The sequence below is a fragment of the Centruroides sculpturatus genome, unplaced genomic scaffold (genome assembly GCF_000671375.1).
Source record: "Centruroides sculpturatus isolate CEXI.00-Female unplaced genomic scaffold, Cexi_2.0 scaffold1012, whole genome shotgun sequence".
Lineage (NCBI taxonomy): Eukaryota > Metazoa > Arthropoda > Arachnida > Scorpiones > Buthidae > Centruroides > Centruroides sculpturatus.
The window spans coordinates 199,338-222,060 of NW_019385155.1; the positions used below are offsets into that span (position 1 = coordinate 199,338).

At 27.1% G+C, this 22,723-nt stretch overlaps 1 protein-coding gene across 1 annotated transcript in view; it reads right to left on the reverse strand.

Moving 5' to 3' along the window:
- Nucleotides 1-22,723, reverse strand: part of LOC111635543 (cytochrome b5 reductase 4-like) — a 49,407-nt gene that overhangs the window by 21,708 nt on the left and 4,976 nt on the right. Inside the window, exons 2-4 of the mRNA XM_023380533.1 lie at nt 6,578-6,776; nt 3,322-3,486; nt 110-210 (exon numbers count right to left, since the gene is read on the reverse strand). Coding sequence (XP_023236301.1) covers nt 110-210; nt 3,322-3,486; nt 6,578-6,644 — 333 coding nt within the window. The 5' untranslated portion in view covers nt 6,645-6,776. The remainder of the gene's footprint in view (nt 1-109; nt 211-3,321; nt 3,487-6,577; nt 6,777-22,723) is intronic.

Below are 22,723 nucleotides of genomic sequence, written 5' to 3' on the forward strand. Positions count from 1 at the left end.
TCTTATGTAAGAGTTCTTATTCAATATTCTCCAACATCAATATTATATTGAATTAAAGCAAGAATATATTTTAAGCAAAATTTAATATGTTGAAATTAAAAATTTTTACCTCATTAAACAGATCAGTTGCATCTTTACCAACTCCTTTCATTAATTCTTCCACTCCACCTGGATGGTATTCCATATATGGTGTAATATTATATACCTTACCTAAAATAATTAATTGTTTATCTTTTTCCATCAATAATTCAGACAATTAAAAAAATATTTTAAATTTAATAACAATTATAATAATATAATTGTAAGTAAAATAAACAAAATGAAATAAATTATATCATTAATATTACTTGTAATATTAAAGTTATATTGTGCAGTTTTATTTTATTAATCATTTATAAATAATTAATTATTGAGTCATTATTAAAGAGAGAGGTAGTTTATTCATTTATTGAACAACCTAATGCAACTAATCTTTAATATAGAAAAATTATACCATATAAAACAGAGATCTTATAAAATTGAGATTTTCTAACTTGCACTAATTACACTATATAGTTTGTATCATTAATTTATATAAATAACAGTAATTTTCATTAAATTATTTTGACTCCAAATGTACCAGAAAAGTTTCATTGCTTTATGAGTTTTTTTCAATTATATGCTACACTAAATATTTTTAAACCATTATTATTGTCATGTTTGTTGAAGGATTTTGTTATCAAGAATGTTCTTCAGATTATCTATTGCACTCATTCTAGGTTTAAAAGTTGTAGCTTTCATAAATAATTATTTATATTCATTTTAGAATGTTTTTTATACTCAATGTTATGAATTTCAAATGACATACTTTTATTTATGTTTGTTTAAACAGGAAACATAAGTATAAAAAAATAACAAGATTTAATTTCTTCAGATTGACAGAAAATATCACATGTGATGTTTTCACTTTACATCAAAGCAATCTCAGTCATAAATTTTGTATCTGTTATTTCAGGTGCTGTAAAACAGATATTTATATTTAATGCCATATAAATAAGAAATAATACTAAAAGTATATTATGATCAGACAAAAAATATTTCTCCCTCCATAAAAATTGATTATTCTATCAACAGAATAATAATCTTCCAAATTTTAATTTTCAGTTTTTAAATTCATTTGTATTGTATTTCAATATAATGTTTTATTTTTGGAATAGGTATCAATATAATTATACATCATCTACTTCAAAAAACTCGTATGAAATGAAAACACACACAAATATATCCAAAACCAGTAAAGGAATAAAAATATTTATTGATACAAATGTTTTAGTCCATGTCTGATTACAAAATGAGGGCATATGGCTTCCATTCTATGTATTATTGTTCTATATATTATTACCAGCTGGGGTACCCGGCTTTGCTCAGGGAGTTGATATGAGATTGTGTAGTAGTTGGAATAAAAGGATAAACTTTAAAATATAAGGTAAAAATTTTTATTGAAAACATATTCTAACTATTTACAATATTTGTTTATAAACAACATTTTGATCAAAAACTTTTATAAATAGGCAAAGGCACATATCCCACTGACTAAACGACCGGCCTCATTGAACTCAACAGTGATTTTTGCAACATAGCCACTACTGAAAACAAACTCATTGACCAAATTTATCCAAACATTGTTCACAATATACCAATCTGGAGTGGCTATTTCAAAGCACAATTTTGGCAACTAAAAATAATATTGTCGACAATATCAACTTTAATATTCAAAAGAAAATTCAGAACTGGCAAGAGCTCCTCCTCTTTTAAGTTTGGGCATTGTATAAAATATAAATCAAATCAACTTTTTATTAACAAATACACTAAGTACACTTTTCACAGTTTTCACACTTTATTTTTGATTTATATTCAGTCACCGGATCACTGACTACTCACACTTCACTGTTTGTTTTTATTCATTCACTGCACTACTTTGGAATTTTCACTTCTTTTTTGGTTCTTCCCTTCGTCACTGATAAGAAACTGACATTTGAAGCCACAACGGATCTTGCTTTATATATCCCCACCAATGGGTAGTCCCACCCATACAAAAAAAGCTTTGAATGGTCCACAATATTCCAGAACATTTCACAACATTCGAGAGTGTTCTGGAATGTTCCACAATGATCTGGGATGTTCTGGAACGTTCGGGAACATCCCAGATCATTGTGGAATGTTGTGGAATGCTCTCGAATGTTCTGGACTGTTCTAGAAATTTCTAGAGAGCGAAACTTCCAGTCCTTATATCTTCAACAGCACGCCCTTCTGGTAAAAACGGGAACCTTCTTCGTGGATGAGGGATAGAGGTCTACCACACCATATAACTCCCTTGATTGTACTGGGACTCGTTTTTGAGTTTTAGCAGCACATATGCTGTACACTTACCTTTATAATATATATTGATTGATTATATTCCTGCTCTACAGAAATTTCAAGTTTAATGTTGTAAACCTTAATTTTCTATAAATTGCTAACATTCTACAAATGCACATGTATGCAACAATTCATACTACTTCAAATCTTTATATTTAAATGTGTTCTGTTTGATATTTGTTATGCATACATGATGACATTCGTTAGAAGCAGACAAAAACATTTGTATCCATAAATATTTTCATTCCTTTTACTGATTTTGGTTATATTTGTGTGTTTTCATAATTATATAATCTAATTTTTGAATTGTAGTATTAGTGAGGTGGCAATAATTTAAAGAAACAATTAATAAACTATTTTACTATGTTCATACTTATCAATATAAATTTAAATTTTCTTTAAAAGAAAATATTTAACTTTAAAAATTTCCTATATATATTAAACTGTTTTTTTTTCTTTTCTTTTCATATATTTTATCTAATAGTTAAAGAATTCTAAAATTTAGCAATGCAATTAGAATGTGGTGGACTGTTACTATTTAGATAACTAATAATCATATTTCAAATGTTGAGGTATATTTATATTTAAGATTAATATTTTTAAGACGTTAAATTGCAAAATTGTAGTAAATACAGTAAAATTAAATTTTTGAATCTAGCAAAAATTTTACATTTGTTTATCATAACTGAATACATTAGCTGTTAATATTTAGTATAATTTGAGATGTTAATTATGAAATAAGACTAGAATATAAAAGTCAATAATTTAAATCATAATGTTCTCATCATATTGTAAATCATATTGAAGATCTTAAAAAGTGGTTATATTATCTGCTAATTTCAAACACTGTTCCAGTACTAATCATAGAAAAAAAACTGTCAAAAATGACAATAAATGAAATATTTAAAAACTATTAAAACTTACCTTTCAAACTTATCCAAGCATCATCTTTTTTATTGTGCTTAGCCAATTCTTCTGGGGTTACATTAAGAAATTTACCACCAACTCCTGTTAAATCCTTATTTGATGATGTTAAACGAATCCAGTCTAATAAAGACCGTCCTGGTTTTAATGCTACCTTATTTCTACCTATAAAAATTAAACAGTTATTAAAGATTTCAATCAATCAGAAAATAATTCTCAAAATACAAAATTCTAATATGCAAAAACTATTATCAATTTTAAAATCTTTAAACAGAAGAGGATGATTTATTTTCACATCTCATTTAAATTAATTTATCAAAAAAATTTATAATTTTCTTATGTGTAGATAAGGAAAATTATTAAAATCCAAGTACAACTACTACTATTTGTTTGATATTCAGTGTTTGCACATATTTCAATATCTTTAGTTGCTTTACAAATAATAAAATTTAAACTAAACAAAAGTTATAAATAATAAATAAAAATATTTATTAAAATGAGATAAAAGCAGTCTTTTCTAACTTGTTTCTATGATAGACTTACTTTATACAAAACCTCAATTTAGTGATTCAGCATACTACAAAGGCCAATAGAAAAGATACTGATGAAACTTCCATAAGCATAATGCTATTTTATCCTTAATATAACAATATTGTAAATAGCTGGAATCTTGTTAGAGCAATCTTTTGAACATTAAATCAATCAATAAATGTGAAAATAAAAACAAACCATTCTCTTAGGTGAAATATACCTTAATGTTTAAGAAAGTATTTTTAATCAAAATTACATTTAATTTTTATAAAAATAATAAAAGTATTGTATAAATATATAAATATCCATTAAAATTTCTCCAAGACACAATGATGTGACCAGAGGGTCGGCACCTCTTTAGTGCCTCGTCAGACTGACACCACCATGTCTTCTAGGATAGACAAAGGAACCTTAACAGCTGCAAATTCAGAATTTGTGCGAGCGGTCACGTGTGCAGGAGATTGGATTCGGGATGGAGGAGGATTGAGAGATGGATTGGAAGTGAATCATTCGGATACAAGGTTAACAATTAAAATAACTGATTTAATTTAACAAAAAAGAGAATACATAGTTCTATGCTGACGAATAATGGTTGAGAGAGAGAGAGTTTACAAGAAACCATGAGTTGGTACAGATACCTTTGATGCACTTAACTGTGCGGATTTCCAGATCGTCGAATTTTGGTCAGTCATTTGGTTGGAGCAGTTGGGAAGGTGTTAAATTTTCTTTCTCTTGGACAGCAGTCAAACAAATGGAAAACTGAAGGATATAATAATCCGGGGAGTTCGAAGATTTCAAAAAAAACAGAGTAGGAATCCTTGATAGCATGGATGACAACAATACTTCTCCTCCTTTTTCCAGGACACTTGTTTGATGCATTTGCAAACTCTCGATGACCCCTTGTCCTTCAGTCGCTCCTTTTATACCTCCAAATCACATTATCCTTTTTCACCAATTGTGAAATTTTGCTATTAGTTTCCAGTGACACATTTGATGAGTTCCCTGGGAAAAGAAACGACTCCAGAGAGAGATGCAATCATTCTCCAGTAATAAAAATAGGAAAAATTTTCCGAAAGACAAAAAATGAATTTTTTTTCCAAATTCCAGTCCGACTCTCACAATGACAATTTTAATAATAATAAAGCACATGTTTATTCTCAAAATTCACTATCATTTGATTGTTTGATTTTTCATTTTCATAATATCTTTAATTTTTTAATTTNCAACCCCCCATTTCTCACTTCAGGGAAAGTTATAAAACAGTTGGGTGCTAATGACTTTGTAAAAGGGAAAAGTTCTACACTTAGAAACTTCAAAAGAAGAGATTTGACCTGTACCGTCCGCGGGCCGCATAAACATTGATAAGGGGCCGTATGTGGCCCGCGGGCCGCAGGTTGTGCACCCGTTTAAAGTAATCACCATGTTCCTACCAAAATTGGAAAATTCAATACAAAGTCCATTTCCAACAAATGATCTAAAAGTCACTATAAAGCAAGTCTACTTATATTTAAATGTATTTTTCAAGGGTGACATCTGATCTTTAAGGCCACTAGATTATTTATTTCTGTTTGAATTATTGAATTTCATGAATTTCTATCAGCTGCTTATCTTTTGTTCAATCTAAGTCGAAAGCATTTTAAACAAATACTTTTTTTTTGTTTACTGTTTTCGCATTCTGAACAGTTTTGTTCCTACAGATTACAAATTTTAATAAAAAGAATTTATATATATATATAACTTTAATAATTCAAGTTCACTTAGTAAAATATTTTTTATTTTTCAAATTAATTCAAGATTTGAAATTTTTGTNAATAAAAAGAATTTATATATATATATAACTTTAATAATTCAAGTTCACTTAGTAAAATATTTTTTATTTTTCAAATTAATTCAAGATTTGAAATTTTTGTCACTCTCATATTAACATTTACAGACTATAGAGTACTCTGCATTTATGCTCTGACCCTGTAATTAATTCCTGCAGCCATACTGCTTGCAACATCACTGTTAAAGAATTTCATCAAATCATGAGACATGGTGGCTAAATGTTAAAGATGACCTTCAAAGATGGCACTGCACTGTTTAATAGTGCTATTTCAGGAAGGTATACAGCACACAACCATCCTAATAGAATGATTTTTGTTTTGTGTACCATTTTGATCAGCATTGATTTTGATAAAAACATTAATTTTAATCATGTATAATAATTTATATAATTACAATGTAATAAAAATTGAGATATTATTTTGTGATTTTATTTTATTCTTTGGGGTGCTGCAGTTTTGTAGTGCTTATCTCAAGTTGTTGCTTTGACTATATTATATACATGTTTTTTATAATAAACTTAATACTAAGAAATTGTGTTATTTGCAAGCTGTACTAACCGTAAGAATAATTAAAATAATGAACTTAGCCTACAGACAGATGGTTATGTCATCATTTTGTAATAAGATTAATGATTAGAAATTTAAAAATTTAGAAAATTTCAGAAGAAAAGTGGTATTTGAAATCCCAACTATTCTTACCACGACATTAGACACTTTACATTTTTGTAGTTTACCCCAGTAAATTACAAAGCCCAACTTTTCTAAATTGTTTAATTAAATTTTCAAACTTTGTTGATAAGATTTGTAAACACCAAAATATCTAAAATCAAAATCATATATAATACTATTTAATACACTATTTTTATGCTTTGTAATTAAAACTCAAATCAAATTTTTACCTGGTTGAATTTCTGATTTAAGAACATTTTGTGAAACAGATAGTTGTCTATCTGAATTTGATGCCATCTTATCTGTTTCAGCAACTTCTTCAGTTTCTTCATCGGACTGTCCTTTCCTTGAATTGGATTCTGAAGTATTTTTCTCTTGTAACCTTTGGGTCAAAAACACGACCCCAATTTTGGACTTGCTACACCCCAGCTGTAAAATAAAAATTTTATTACAAAACCTATTGAATTGATACTTCATCATGTTTCAATTATGGAGAAAGTATAATTTTATGATTAATAATTAATTAATTACTTCTATTCTAAATAATAGCCTAAACTAATAACGAGTAATCCATGGTCCATAGATTATATGCTGCCTGTTGAATTTCTCTGTGGAACTTCTGGAAAAACTCTATGATGAGGAACTCTATAGTAAATTTTTAAATAATACTCTTTTCAAATTGTATAAGCTCAGAATAAAATGGAATAGATGCATATACTACATACATTAAAGGTAAAAAAGAAATGAAAAATCCATTTTACTTTCCAGCTGTTATGTATACTTTTATTAACAAGGGTGTTTGAATCATGTCAAATTAGACCCTCTGAGTTTTTTGCAAATCTCCATTAGTTGAGACATAAGAGGCATTGATGCTATTAAATTTTGGTGGTTAAAGGCCGAGGACATGGGGAGATGAAGAAGGACCATGTATCATATCTCAAGAAGGATTGAACTTAACAAAGATTTCACTCATTATTAGCATTTACAATTTTTTACAAAACTCAACCCTACCCTCAAAATTAAACTTTTTGCCATTTTATAATAATTAATAATATAAAATGTTTTTTTTATAGGGAAAAAATCTCATAACAGATGGCACCACATACAATTTTATTTATTAAATTTAATAATATAACAATTATTTTAAAAATAAAATCTCATAACAGTCAGGAAAGTTATGCAACTCGTTGCTAGATACTGTCATGTTAAAAATAATGCTATTAGAGATTTTCAAATAAATTAAAATAATAAATAATAGTTTATTTGTTTTTTTTTAATATTTAAAAATTGTTAATGAATCAAATATGTAAATAATTAATTTTTGATAAAGTTCTTTGCATTATTTTAACACTAAAAAAACTAACAGTTTTTTGGCTCTCTGAAAGCTATCTACCTAGTGACAAATTACCTGTGAACAACAGATGGGAAGATTTTACAGGAGTATATCTACTTATTAACAATTTTTTCAAAAAATAAACATTATAAAGAATAAATTCAGAATCTGGCTCTTGGTGCAAGATGAAAAAGTTGTTACTGAGTTGTATTAATTCAATTACAGCTAAAAAAAAGTGTCAATTTTTTTCAATAAATTTCCTCTGTTGAATGAAACAAGTGCAGTAAAATCAACTTAGTGTAACCATTTGGGACTTGGCCTATACTGATAACAATAACTAAATGATAACATTAAGTGGGATAAGCAAATAAGATTAAAATTAGTAACTATTCTGGTTTAATTTTCTCTGACATTAAAAGATGTTAAAAAAACAATTAAAAATTGTGTAACTTGAATATTTAATAATTATATTACTTATTATTAAGAAATAGTAATTCATCTAATGCTGCTCTTTTTTTTTTTTTTTTTGCTGTGCTATCTTTAACAATAGCTCACATATAATTGAAAAAAGAAATGCCAGAAATTTAAATTATCATACTGCATGCAAATAACAATTACAATATTAAATATTTAAAGCAATGTTTAAAACTGATAGTGATAACAATTGTGTATTATCATTTCTCCGTTGAGACTGGTAGTGCAAAAAGACAGTTTTAAAATATCTATTTTTTTGTCGTCATTTAATATGTAGCTTACAAACATTTTATTTTTTCAAATTGGTCAAGTGAGTTAACATGAGAAATATTTATTTATAGCTGTAATTAAACAGTATCTTATATACATATATATTTTAGGAGCTATATAACAACATTTGTAGAAATTCAATTTATTTGCCTTTATTTCTATCATCCTAGCTTCTATGGGTTAGTTTGTTAAATCTCATCAGCTTGAATGCATTCCAAAGCTCAAGATCTAAATCAGTAACGAGAAAATGATTTCAACAAAACATCCCTGAACTCATCATATCAATATTCAACATTCATTACAATTGCAAGCTGTTGACATGTTAAATTATGTCACAGACAACTTAATGAACTTTATTTCATTATCAATGTTAGTAGATCAGTGTTTCTCAGTTTTCTTTAGAAATTACCTTTAGAAAGGATTTTTAGTCAATGTTTTCTCTAACCATCCCTAACAAACTTTAAAATAACACATTTCATATTATTTATTCATTTTTTGTTATATTATACAATATATCTAGTATATTTCATCTGATAATGTTTCTTATATTCCTGTCTGATGAGATTCCTAAAATTTTTTCTTGTTTGAAAATAATTTTTAACCCAAGAAACCCATTTTCATCTCTTGAGAAGCACTGGTGTAGACTGATTAATTAAAGATAAAAATAATTATAAATATAGTTACTATATGTTGCTTTGAAATATAAAAATAACAAGCAATAATCATTTCTAAAATTATAATTAGGTGTTTAATATGTATGAAATTTGGTAGAAACTATAGGAATGAGCTATTGAAATGTCAAGTTTAATGCAATTTAGTTAACTATAAGTACAAAAAACAGGTGACGATGTTTACATGTGAGAAAAAGGACCCCAATGTGGAATATGAAATTTACTTTAATTCAACATATGATCACTGTTAACAGCAATACAAGCTTCACAGCATTGTTTGATACTGTTAATGAGGCAATTGATTAAAGCAACCAAAATATTATGCCATTCTTGTTATAGAGCCAGTTAGAGTGCCTGGAGGTTCTGAGGAGAGGTTGAAGGAATAAAGCATGTCCTCTTGGAGTATCTCAAATATAGGGCCATATTTTGATCATTGCCTCTCATCTTCAAGAGACAGTATGTATGTCACAAGCCAGTCACTGATTAGCTAAACATTTGATTATGTCTTAAGAGATCATCTCTTCTTCCAAAATGTAATTCTGGATGACTTTCTCTTGAAGATTCTCTCATCTTCCAGAGACAAGCAGACTGTCATCTTTCAACCAGTCTCTCCATTTCTGTAAACCTCAATTTTGGTTATATGCAATATGGACGACTGGATGCTACTCACACTATACAATTGTATTAGAGAACATTATATTGGAAAAGAATATTTCTAGATAGAGATAATACTTTTGATCTTTTTTAAGGAGGTCACTTGGGAATGCCACTGACTTCATCTTTTATTAATGATTCTACATCCATTGGGAGAACCATTGAACATGCTGGTAATCTTATCTGTTACTTCCAATCAATCTCTAAGTATTTTTTGAAATATTATCATCTAATTTCTCTTTAATTAAGTATGCATGCTTTTCTAACTTAGGTTAATAAATTTCTATTTGTTAAGAGACATTACCCAAAACATTTTGACATTACAATCTGTAAAAACAAAACATAGCCTTGTCAAAACTATGTGCTTAAGGAAAGAACATGGTTCAAATAAATTGAACCATGTTCTTTCCTTACCATTTGATATATACTTTTGCATGCTGCATTTTTAAAAATTTTACAATTTCATTGATTAAAATTCTGTACTGTACTATGTACATAGATAACCCAAACATGTAATAGAATCATGACATCAACAGCAATGATGAGATTGTTACAAATGACCAGAATCACCTCTGTTTGCAGATGACGAGTTTTGTCTATTTTGACATCAACTGTCTCTGAAAGAAGAGACAAGTGACGAAAATATGGCCCATGGTCTATTATAGCAGTGGTGCACAAACCAATGAGAAAATTTTTTGAGGTTGCAAAATTCAAAGAAATTTATTTGACAATAAAAAATAGAAGGCTTTTCTTCAACAAGTATAAGCCTAAATAAAATCATTGTTTCTTAAAATTATGTTTTATTCAGACCTCATAATAAGGCAAAAGCATAAGTGCAAATCCCAGAAAGAATTTCATTTTAACTATGCTGACGATTAAAAAATGTCTACTGTCTATCCACATTAGATGCAAATTGACTAAGTGTAATTCCATACATTGTCTACTAGCAGGTGAAGGACAGTTATCTGCTGTGTTTCACATTTGGAAAATGTGTACTTATTAAACATGTTTTTTTAGTATCATTTATATCATTTTTACAGTAGTTTTATAATAATGAAGACTATGAAAAAAATATGTACATTGTTTTTATTTATGATATAATTTGATTTTTTAGTTAGATTTTGCATATTAAAACTAAACACCATATACAGAGTCTTTCAGCAAATAAAAAAAACAAAATTTTTTTGGGGGGCTGAAAGGACCGAGTTTTATGTAANCAATTTAATATTTTTAAAGTGCTTTACGCCTACACGTTTTTTAAATCGAAAGTTTATGATAAAATCGAAATAATTCTTTTATAAACACTATTTTTTCACGAGAAATATAACAAAATACAATTATTTCGTTATAAAATTTTCTATTTTTTTTTTTAAGATTCTCTCTTATTTATGTAGTCAATATTTTAGGTTTTTATGGGTAAAATATGCCTGCGATCATTAATTAACTTACTTAAAAGAAATGAATTATTGAAAGTATTAAAAGTAAGTATTGATAATTATGTATTAATACTTTCTTTCGATATTATAAACTAGCAGTTCTTAACTAGTGGTACACGTACCACCGGTGGTACGCAAGAAGGATCCGTTAGTTCTGTCTGTTCACAGAAGTCTAAGGTAGTACAATATTTTATCTTGATTAAAAAAATCTTACTACACTATATTTTTTCATTAGTATTTGAAACTTTATTGTTGAAAATTTCAAATATTTTTCTGTGAATTTTTTATAATTTCATCCTGATTTTAATTATTTCTACTAATACAGTATGTATTCTTTCTAATTCAAACTATATATTCATTAAAAATTAAGTTTAATGCCCATCGTTTAAGATATAGATAATATACCGGAATACTATAAATGATAAGTTTAATTAATTACATACATTTAAATTAGAATAGTTAAATGAATATAAATATTTCGGATTCATAATTTATCATGTAGGAAAGTTCATGATTGCTGATTAACCCCATTACGGGTCAAGCTCATCCTTTAATGAGAGAAATTATGGTCGATTATATAGCGTTAATATGTTAGTGTTTCGAATTTAACAAATAAATAAATCAATCAATACTACACTGTTCTGTTTCTTTTATTCTACATTGATTAAAGATTGAAAATACTTCAAAAATATATAAAATTTCAGCGTTTGATAAACCAAAATTAATTTTTATTGTGAAAAATATACGAAAAAAATGTATTAAAATGAACAAATAAAAGTATAAAGGGAAAAAATTCGAGTTATGAATAAATTCAATTCGATTCATATATTTTCAATCAAATATTAATATTCGGATACATTATTCAATTGTTTCTCAGTTGAGAAATGTTCGTATATTTCTAGAAAATAGAAAACGATGTCGCTTTTCTTTAAATTTATTTTTTTCCAATAACAATCTTACAAATAGAAAAGTAACTTTAAAAAAAATAGAAGATAAAAGCTTCGGCATCGGCGATTGTCTACAAGAAAATATCTAAGTGTATACACTTTTCTTGTTATAGAACTAAACAAATTTAAAAAAAAAAAAACACTTTTTTCAACTAATTTTTTAATAAAACGTGACATATTTTACAGGAAAAAACTATTTATATTGTCTTATTTGAATTCCATCAGCGCTCAGTCTGAACATTTATTTAAATACAGGTCTATTTGGTCTCATCATAAAAACGTTTTATAAAACTAGATTAGATTTGTTACGCGAAGTACCAAGTATGGTACAACTGTAATAGTCTATATAAATGACCTCAATTATATTTTAGTTTCTATTTGATCCAAAAAATCAATAAGAATCTGGGTTTGAACTCGATTTAGGTCCTACAATTTATCATGAATATTAAATAAATTGAATTTTATATTCCGGTGACTCCGTAGCAGGTTAGATTCTTGTCATAATGGGCATAAATTGTATGATCAAACCAGAATTAAGTGTACAGAAGCCTCATATAATTAAATTAATCATAACCTGTATGAAAAATAGGAAAATATTCCTGATTTTATCTACTCATGAAAAAAATCAAGTGATTTAAATTGGATTTCAACTTACAATTCCTTACAAAGATATTAAAATTCCTTGCTGTATCACAGCAAATACTAAACCAAGGGAATTCAATCAGCAATTTAGCTTACTGATTTCTTAGTATTTTTGCTACTTACCAAAATAAATAATGGATACTCTACATTGTTCTAATATGTTAACATTTATTTATTTATTAAATTATTTTAATAACAAAATTTATTTAATAAAATAAAATTAAGTTTAAATTTATGTAATTTATTTTATTACAACATTAACAATTTATTCATTACTTTCTTAACTTGTAAATTTATTTGTATTTAAATGCATTGTTACCACTTCCAAGACATTACTAGAGAATTAATACTCAATAAACATAAATAGCTTCTTTCAGATGAAAAGACAAGCCACATTATTGATCGTCATTGCATTTTCTGGACGTTTCTTAGAGAAATCTTCCTCACATTGATTTAGATTTCCTTCAAATTTATTTATATCCAAAACCATCAGGGAATCTCTACACAGCTTTGTATTCTTTATGTGTACGTTTACCAATTTGTTTTTTATTGTTGATCCCCAAGACTTATAAAGAAATAGATTTTGCGACCAATTGGTTCGGAAATACTACTTTATAACAATTGAAAGCTATCTTACTACATCATTTCAGCTTTAATTGGGTTACAATTTGAAATAATTGTAGACCTATAAATTCCTACTGTCGTGTCTTTCTTTACTCTTGAGAACGGAGTTAGACAGATGAAAGTCGAGACCAGATATAGAAACCTTAGGGGCAGAAGGCCACGATTAACTTATATATAAACTTCCAATCTGGACCGGAAAGCACGTGATTTCAATTCAAAAATCCCCCCGAAAGGTGTTAGATAAACGACCGGCACGACTCTATTGTTAAAGGAAAAGTATGATATACAGGGGCAAGCCATTACTAATTTGAGATGGAGAGCATATATATTTTAAATTAAATAAATTAAAAATTGCAGCCCGGTATATAAAACGGTTAATTCGAATTATCAGGGGTGTTTTTTTATACGCTAAAAAGTAAAATATGTATCTCATAATTTACTTACTCAAGATTAAATATTAAATATTCAATGTATGTATATATTGAGTAAATGCATAATTTATCAATATTACTGTTTATCTGTAAGATTTGTTTACTAATCTATAACAACTCTCACTAATTATAGCTTCATTATAAAACTCGTATTAAGTTTAATTTTATAATTTATCAAAGTTAAATAGAATTTTTCTCTTACTTTGGTCAATAAATTGTTCATTATGCTGGCTCAAGTCAATTAATAGAATAAAATATTACTCATCTGTCTTCATAAACTCTGATACTTGTGATTTACATTGTCAGAGATATGAATTAATTAAAAATAAATAAACTGTAGCAAAATCTATGCATTAAATATATGATTTAGATTATTTTGAATTAATATTTAATATATTTATTATAAATTAGATTATATTTTTAAAGAGAATTTCTATAATCTTTACACGTTAAAATTATTTCGATATTTTTATTCAATTTAATATTTTTAAAGTGCTTTACGCCTACACGTTTTTTAAATCGAAAGTTTATGATAAAATCGAAATAATTCTTTTATAAACACTATTTTTTCACGAGAAATATAACAAAATACAATTATTTCGTTATAAAATTTTCTATTTTTTTTTTTAAGATTCTCTCTTATTTATGTAGTCAATATTTTAGGTTTTTATGGGTAAAATATGCCTGCGATCATTAATTAACTTACTTAAAAGAAATGAATTATTGAAAGTATTAAAAGTAAGTATTGATAATTATATATTAATACTTTCTTTCGATATTATAAACTAGCAGTTCTTAACTAGTGGTACACGTACCACCGGTGGTACGCAAGAAGGATCCGTTAGTTCTGTCTGTTCACAGAAGTCTAAGGTAGTACACGAGTGAAAAAAAGGACTGAAAACAGCTGCTATAAATGATAGTGAAACATTAAATATTTTTCTATATTATAAACATTATAATTCTAGAATTTTTGTATAGAAAATTATATTTTCTCCAGCGTAGCAGAGAAAACTCAATCCAACTAAATCCAACTTAACATATAAAAGACGAAGATTTATTTCTGAATACAAAAATTTTATTCATATCAAAAAGGATATTTTTAGTATTTCTTTAGTTTATTTACAACTGCTCTTAACGATACATTATATATATATATATATATCTAAATATAGAATTTAAAGAGGCAACTATGATATTAATTTAATATAATACAGTATTATTTATTTAATTATTTAATAAATTGAATAAGCAAAATTATTAAAATAATTTATCTATATTAATAGTTAAATTATATCCATTTAATATATGTATATCTATGTCATAACGAAAATATTAAACAATTATTTATTTATAAATAAGCCTGAAACAGAAGGGAAAAAAAGGCCCGAACCACTCATTAATGCAGGCCCATTCATCTGCAAAAGCCATAAAATCAATAAAACAAGTAGACTTATAAAAAGATTTTTTTATCATTTATTAAAAGAGACTTTAGTATTTTATATATAAAAAGATACAAATTAAATTTTTAGAGTCTTTCTGTGTCCGAGTTGATCTCCTCTATTTGATTATATATATAATGTCTACGTAATTTATTGGCTTCTGTTTATATGATACAGTATTTGAATATTAAAATTTTCTTTTAATTATTCAATTAAAAGTTTACAAATATTTTTATTATTAATTTAAAAAATAAATACTAATTACACAATATCAGCTTACGATATAAGATTACAATTCCTTAACAATAGAGCAATTAATGACAATCGATTTCTTAACAAGCTTGTTGTTTCACAGGAAAGTAAATTGCATGATTGCCTTCTATAATAAGCAAAATTGGCAAAAATTCTTCAATAAACAGTCCGCTTTAAGGGGTAAAATACATATAAAATATCTGATTCAGAAGTTAGCCCGTCAGTCAGTACTTCAGTTTGCACTCGTATGATGTCTTATGTACATAAAAGAAGCTCCAGATCTACAGTCCTGTTAATGGGCTCTGTGGGTACTACTGTATATGGAATATATTGGCAATTATCGAGACGTCCCTATGAAGGATAGACGTACAGACGGACAAGAATGGGAATATATAAGTCTAAAATTCGAAAAAAATGTAGCCCAATAATAAATTTTATTTATAAGATTCAATTTAAGTTTTAAAACTTCCCTATAGATATAATATAAATCTTTATTTCTTCTGGATATATCTAATATTAAGTCAGTAATTTCCTATCGATCTTAGCTTACAGCAATAGGAGAATAAAATCCTTTCATCTCTCTGATAAGGGATATTGTTCAAGATTCCAGACTAACGACATAAGATATTTTATCATTAACAATATAGAACAAGATAATTAAATTAAAATAAATTTATATTAATAAATTCTTAAGCTTAATAATATCTTGTTAAAAGTTTCAAAATTATTTATATGTTTCAATTTACATGTTATAAACTAGACGGTATATGTCAAACCATTATAAGAATGAATTATGTTTCTATCTCAGGAGTAACATAAAGAAAAATTATCCATAATAACTATCAATCAATCGTTGTTAAAAGATAATATTGCATGCAGTGGCAAGATTGAATTACATAACAGGACGTATTCATAGCAAATTGCTACACGCAAAAATAAAATAAAATACTAGGAAACGACTTAATACTTTTATAATAAATAATAATTAAAAGAAAACCAATTAAGACGTTTATTATATATATAAATAAAATTTAAAATTTCTATAATTATTTCTATATTAATTTTAAAATAGGCTATACAGTAAAACCTGTTCAAAATAAAACCCAAATAAAACCTGTTTTAAACGGAAACCTGCCAAACCGGAAAAAATATTCGTTACCGTACAATCCCGGCTTATACAGGTTTTACTTTAAATATTTTTTTTTCCTTATTGAAATGCAAAATTAGATGATTAATTAAAAAATTGCAGCATTGTTCGGCACAATGCTCTCAATTTTAGTAGTGTCTTGCCCCTGTAAATCATACTTTTCCTGTTAACAAGAGAGCCATGCCGGTCATCTATCTAACTCCGTTTAGGTGAAAATTTTTTATTTAAAATAACGTGACTTCCACTGCAAATCGAAAGTTCATATACAGTTCATAATCGGGGCTTTTTGTACCTAAGGTTTCCATACCCGGCCTTCCTTTTCATCTATCTAACTTTCTTCTCGAGATTAAGGATGGACAACAGTAGGAATTTATAGGGAATTTTGGAAAAATTTCGAAAGAAACTTGTGAAAAAATATGAAAAAAAATACATTTGAAATTCGTAGTAGGACTTATTCCAGTGGATATAAATAAATATATGAATACATAAATAAAATAGAGATTTGTAAATATAACAAACATATTTACTGAAAAAAAATATATAAAATTTGGTAATTCAATTCTGAGAATACAAATAAATCCTATTTTATTTTATTTTATAAATACAATAGATTAATCTAAGTTCAATTTGAAACGAACAATGTTTAAAAATAAAATATTGAAAATAATTAAATATATTATGGTAAAAAATGATCCATCAGAAGTCTTTGAAACGTCGAGAAATGCAAAATAATTTGGTGTTTTTTTTCTCTATATGTATGGATGTTGTGTGTGTGTATGTGGAGGGACAAGATTTTGTTCATTCACTTTAAAGCTTAATAACTCCTGTGCCTTTTGTCGAAAATTTATGAAACTTTGCAGGGAGGTTTGTGTATCAGGGATATTGATGCTGTTAAATTTTGGTGGCTAAAGGTCAAAGGGGTGAAGAGATAGAAGGGATCGTATGTCATATCTCGAGTGGGATAGGACTTTTGATGATTTTATTCGTTATTATCATTTACAATTTTTTAAAATAAAACTCATCTTACCCTCAAAATTAAGCTTTTTGCCATTTTAAAATAATTAAACTTATCAAAAAATTTTAAAAATAAAATATCGTAACACATGGCACCACATGCAGTTTTAAATGTTGCCAGAAAAGTTAAGCATCCTCTAAATTTTTCATGTTANGTAAGCTACTAGTTAGGAAACTTGTTTAAGATAATTACAATTTATAGCACAGATGTTCTTGAAACATTATAAGGATTCTTTATTTTTATGATTAATTATATACCAAATTAATATAAAAATCATATTAGAATAAATTTGCAATTAGGCTTTCAGATATTATTCAAATTACTCAATTATATCTTCCTAGAATATTCTAATAATAATTCAAAAGATTTCCTCCCCTGTAAAAACGATTTATTCTCAAATAATTTGTATTATATCTAGAATATTTTCCTTTGTAGATGGAGAAAATAATCTGAATTGTAATTAGAATATTTATTCCTATAAAGAAGAGAAATTAAATGTTTCGAATTACTTTTATTTTCATCATGCATTTCCTCAAAATAATTTATTTTTTCTAACACGAATATATATATATAATTATAGTTACAAATAAACTTATACTAATTGTAATTACATCAACAATCACTAATTGTAATTACACATCCTATCCCTTAATGCAATTAAACATGTTAAACGAACTTAAATAATAAAACACCTTTACCAGGCAAATTATCACCCCTAAATTATTAAAATACGTTTCACTTTTTGAAAAACAACAATGTTAATTGTTTTCTTGTTAAATTCTATGAGTGATTGTTCAATAAAACTTAGAATAATTAAAATTTTCATTAATGTAAATTCTCGTTACAAATTACACTTGTATATAGATGCACTTTTACAAATTATACATGCATATGTATAAATATACATATGTATAAATCATATACACACAACAATTTTCGATTTGCAATAACATCTGAACAAAAGAATCAATAGATTTTAACACAAATCTCCAAGATGTCTGGTATTCCGGAAGCTGTTATTGTAAATTAATGCTACTGGAAATTCAATTTAGCAGTTTCTATATTATCGAACTACAAAATAAGATGTTGAAAATTATGTTAAATCATTAGATTAATTTAATAAAAATTTATAATATAATATTTTATTTTTACCTTCCCGGATCTGTTATATATAACAGAGGGAAAGTATGGCAATCGGTAGAAAAAATGACCCCCCCCGAAGATTCTTTTACATTTTTCGATTTAGGGGTCCTCGAAATGTCTAAAAATGCAAAAAATTCAGGGATTTTTTTCTATATGTATGGATATTAGTGTGTGTGTGAGGGGGAGAAGCAAGATTTTGTTCATCCACTTTAAAGTTTAATAACTCTTGTCGAAAATTTCTGAAATTCTGTAGGGAGGTTTACATACTAGGGGCTTTGATGCTATTAACTTTTGAAGGTTAAAGGTCTAGGGAATAGGGAGATATAGGGATCACGTACCATATCTAGAATGAGTTCGGACTTAATGAAATTTTTATACGTTATTAGTATTTACATTTCTTAAAAAATCCAGTAACGAGTTACTTAACTTTTCCGGCAACATCTGGTAAAATTTTAGGATAATTTTCTGATCGATCGCCATACTTTCGCGTAAAAATTTTAGTAAAAGAATTATAATTATTTAGACTTATATTTATTTAATTTAGAATTAAACAATTTAGATATATTAACTATTGAATAACTTTATATATAATCTATTATAATTTTATTTAAAGTAAAATCTCGATATTAATTTTTAATAAGAAGTTAATAAACGTTTTATAGTTTTTTTTTTTTAACTTTTTCTGATTATTAAATTTGGAAAAAATATAATTATATTATGGTAAATGGTTGATTCGATTTTTATCTCATAAATTTTTAAACTAATATTTATATATAAAGATTTATCACCTTGTTAAATTCTACAAAATAATTTAACAATATTCTCTTTAATTTGTTTACTAAAGCTTCGATTTCCTGTACTGGTAACTCATTTTAAAATATACGCTCTCCACCTCAAATTAGTAGTGGCTTGCCCCTGTACATTATACTTTTCCTTTAACAATAGAGTCGTGCCGATCATCTATCTAACACCTTTCAAGGGAAAATTTTTGAATTGAAATAGCGTGACTTCCGACTCGCATTGGAAGTTCGTATGTACTGTACAGTACTTAATTGGGGCTTCCTGCCCCTAAGCTTTCCATATCTGGTCTCGATTTTCATCTATCTAACTCCGTTCTCGAGATTAAGGTCGAACAACAGTGGGATTTATAGGTCTACAACTTTTTCAAATTGCTACAGAACAAGTTTTTTCATTGTTCATCAAAAGAAACTCTAATTTAAATTACTTCAATATCATTTTTTTTCTATATAAAAGACTAAAATTTTAGTGCTTTTCTGTGTTTAACCAGTAGGAAGGAAAGATCCTTTCGCGTAATCTGGTGAGCGGTAATAGAATTGTCATCGGTGTATAGGGCCTATCTTATTCGTAACAATAAAATGTCGCTATATTGTTGTAGCCTTCCGTAACTTCAGTAACTGTTAAAACACAATTTTGTCGTGTCGTCGCCTATGTACACACCTGCATAAAAGTGTTTCAACAATTTGTCGACTGTGTACATGACTAAATATAGAAATAGAATGAAGGTTTACAGTCAATATGTATCTATTGTAATGGTCACGCGACCTCCAGTCCATATCGGAAGTTTGTATATAGTTAATCGTGGTCTCCGGCCCTAAGCTTCTCATATGTGATCTCGATTTTCATTTAATTCCTTTCTCGGGATTAACGTAGAACGGACAGACTTACGACAGTGGGAATGTATAGGTTTGCCTGAACTCCAAAAATTGAAAAATATCGGCAATTTATTAATAGTTTTTCAGTTTGTTAATCCAAAAGGAAGTACAAAATATTTAATACTAATCATTAATAACCACAACTTTAAGTAACGAAAGATGCTAATTTGTTTATTGATTTTGCCGATAAAATTATCTGTAAAAAAATTCCATAAAGTATTTTAAGCGTTAACTTCATTAAAAGTAGCATTTTAAGTGAAAACCGTATTTGCATAAATTTAAATTAAATTTAAATTAAATTTACAGAAAATTTATGAGAATGGAAGTTCAATTTTAAATCTATTTTAACAACTAAATCAATTATTCTTTTCTTCTATAACTTCTTTTTCATACGATATTTTCAATTTATTCTGATAAATTATTTAGACTTTAAATTATCCTCAGAAAACTGCTTTATTTACATAAAGTAAAGCACAGTTATTTAAATTTTTAGATTAAATAAAATAATTTTAAGTATAATCAATATACCATTCAGAATTTTCCGTTTCGACGGATTCAGTTTTATAAAGGCAGTGGTCTAAGTAAGATTTTGCTCTGGGGATGATCTAGAGGATGATCTAAAAAGTACAATTACAATGAAGAAAAATTAAGCCCCCTTTACCCTTCACTACCGACAAATGAGAGCCTCTTATATACCCGCCAGACAATGTTCACTCATTACTAGCGTGCTGCTCTAGATTGGATTAATGGGGCAACGCAATAAAGGGCGATCTGCCCGAGTCCGGAGGCACAGAAGATTAGAGTTCCCCCTCTATTCAACTTTAATAATGTCTAACTGTAGTTATGGAATATCTTATAAATTATAATAAGAGTGCGGATATGACAGCAATTGCTACATTTTTCTGCCCAGAGACAATATATTTTTACTGGATATGACTCTAGTGTTCTTCTGAATAGATCCTGTTGAGCTTTCGCCGGTTTTGCTACTTTACTTTTGGCATTTTAGACGCATTTTGTTTAATTTTTTTACAGGAAACTTGGAAATTTTTTGTATTTCAAACGTATTGCTGCAATAGAAAAGATTAAGACAACAGATTACCATTTAAAGGTACAAATTTCACTAATCTCAGTTCAAATTGCAAAGTCTTTCTAGATATAGGAAATTTTACCAAATTATCTAACCTAAATACAGTGCTGGATGGTGACAAATAATAGTGAAGCATGCTTTTTATTTGCCGTCCCATTATACATGAAATTAATAATGGAAATAAAAATTTATACCGTTGACTCTACAATTTATAAACCTTTTGTACCATTGCAACTCGTACTTTTTTTTTTCAATGATAAAAAGTTCAAACTAACTTTAAGAAGGGTTTTATTAGGAAAAATGCCTTTGAAACCATCGCCTAATCCTCTCATGTCATCCCGCTAGAAGATTCGATACATTTTAATTAAGTTATATTATTGTAATAATAGTAACTTAATTAAATTAAAATAGTAACATAAAATTATAATTAAAAAATATACGTATTAATACTAAATATAGTTAATTAAAATTGAAGATAAAGTCCATCGAAATAGCTCTTTTTATTTACTTTCATGTTCTGGAATACATTCCATGACACCTGACCTTTCTGTGATGCATTCCAGATGTATTTCTGGGGTGTATTCTGGAACTTGTCTTCAATTAATTATTATAAAAGTTACCATCCGTAAATTTTATAAATTTACTACATATAGCATTATAATAATACTATAATGCTATAGTATTATAGTATTATACTGTAATACTGTTTTTATACTGTATATAGTAGTACAGTATAAATATATAATATTATTCATTATATTAAAAATACAACAAACAGTAAAAGGAATTACAGAAGTTCACTTAAATGTTCATTCTCTTTCACTTCTTTGTAATGTGTATTAGTTAACAATAAAGTTTTCTTTTTAAATTTGCTAATTTTGAAAATTTTTACCGCTATTTTTTGGGGTTTTTATGGCTACAAAATCTGATCTTTAATTATGATAGAAAATATATAAATGCAACGGTAAAATTGTTTTAATTTCGGAATCCCAAGAACAGAGGTCCGTAGGCATGTGCCTCACGATCCTTGTGAGTAATTTGCCACTGATTTCCAGTTATACGCTTTTTTATTTATGCGTTTTTTTTCAAGACGGTCCCTTCAAAAACATATATACAAAAGTACTGAAATATCATACAT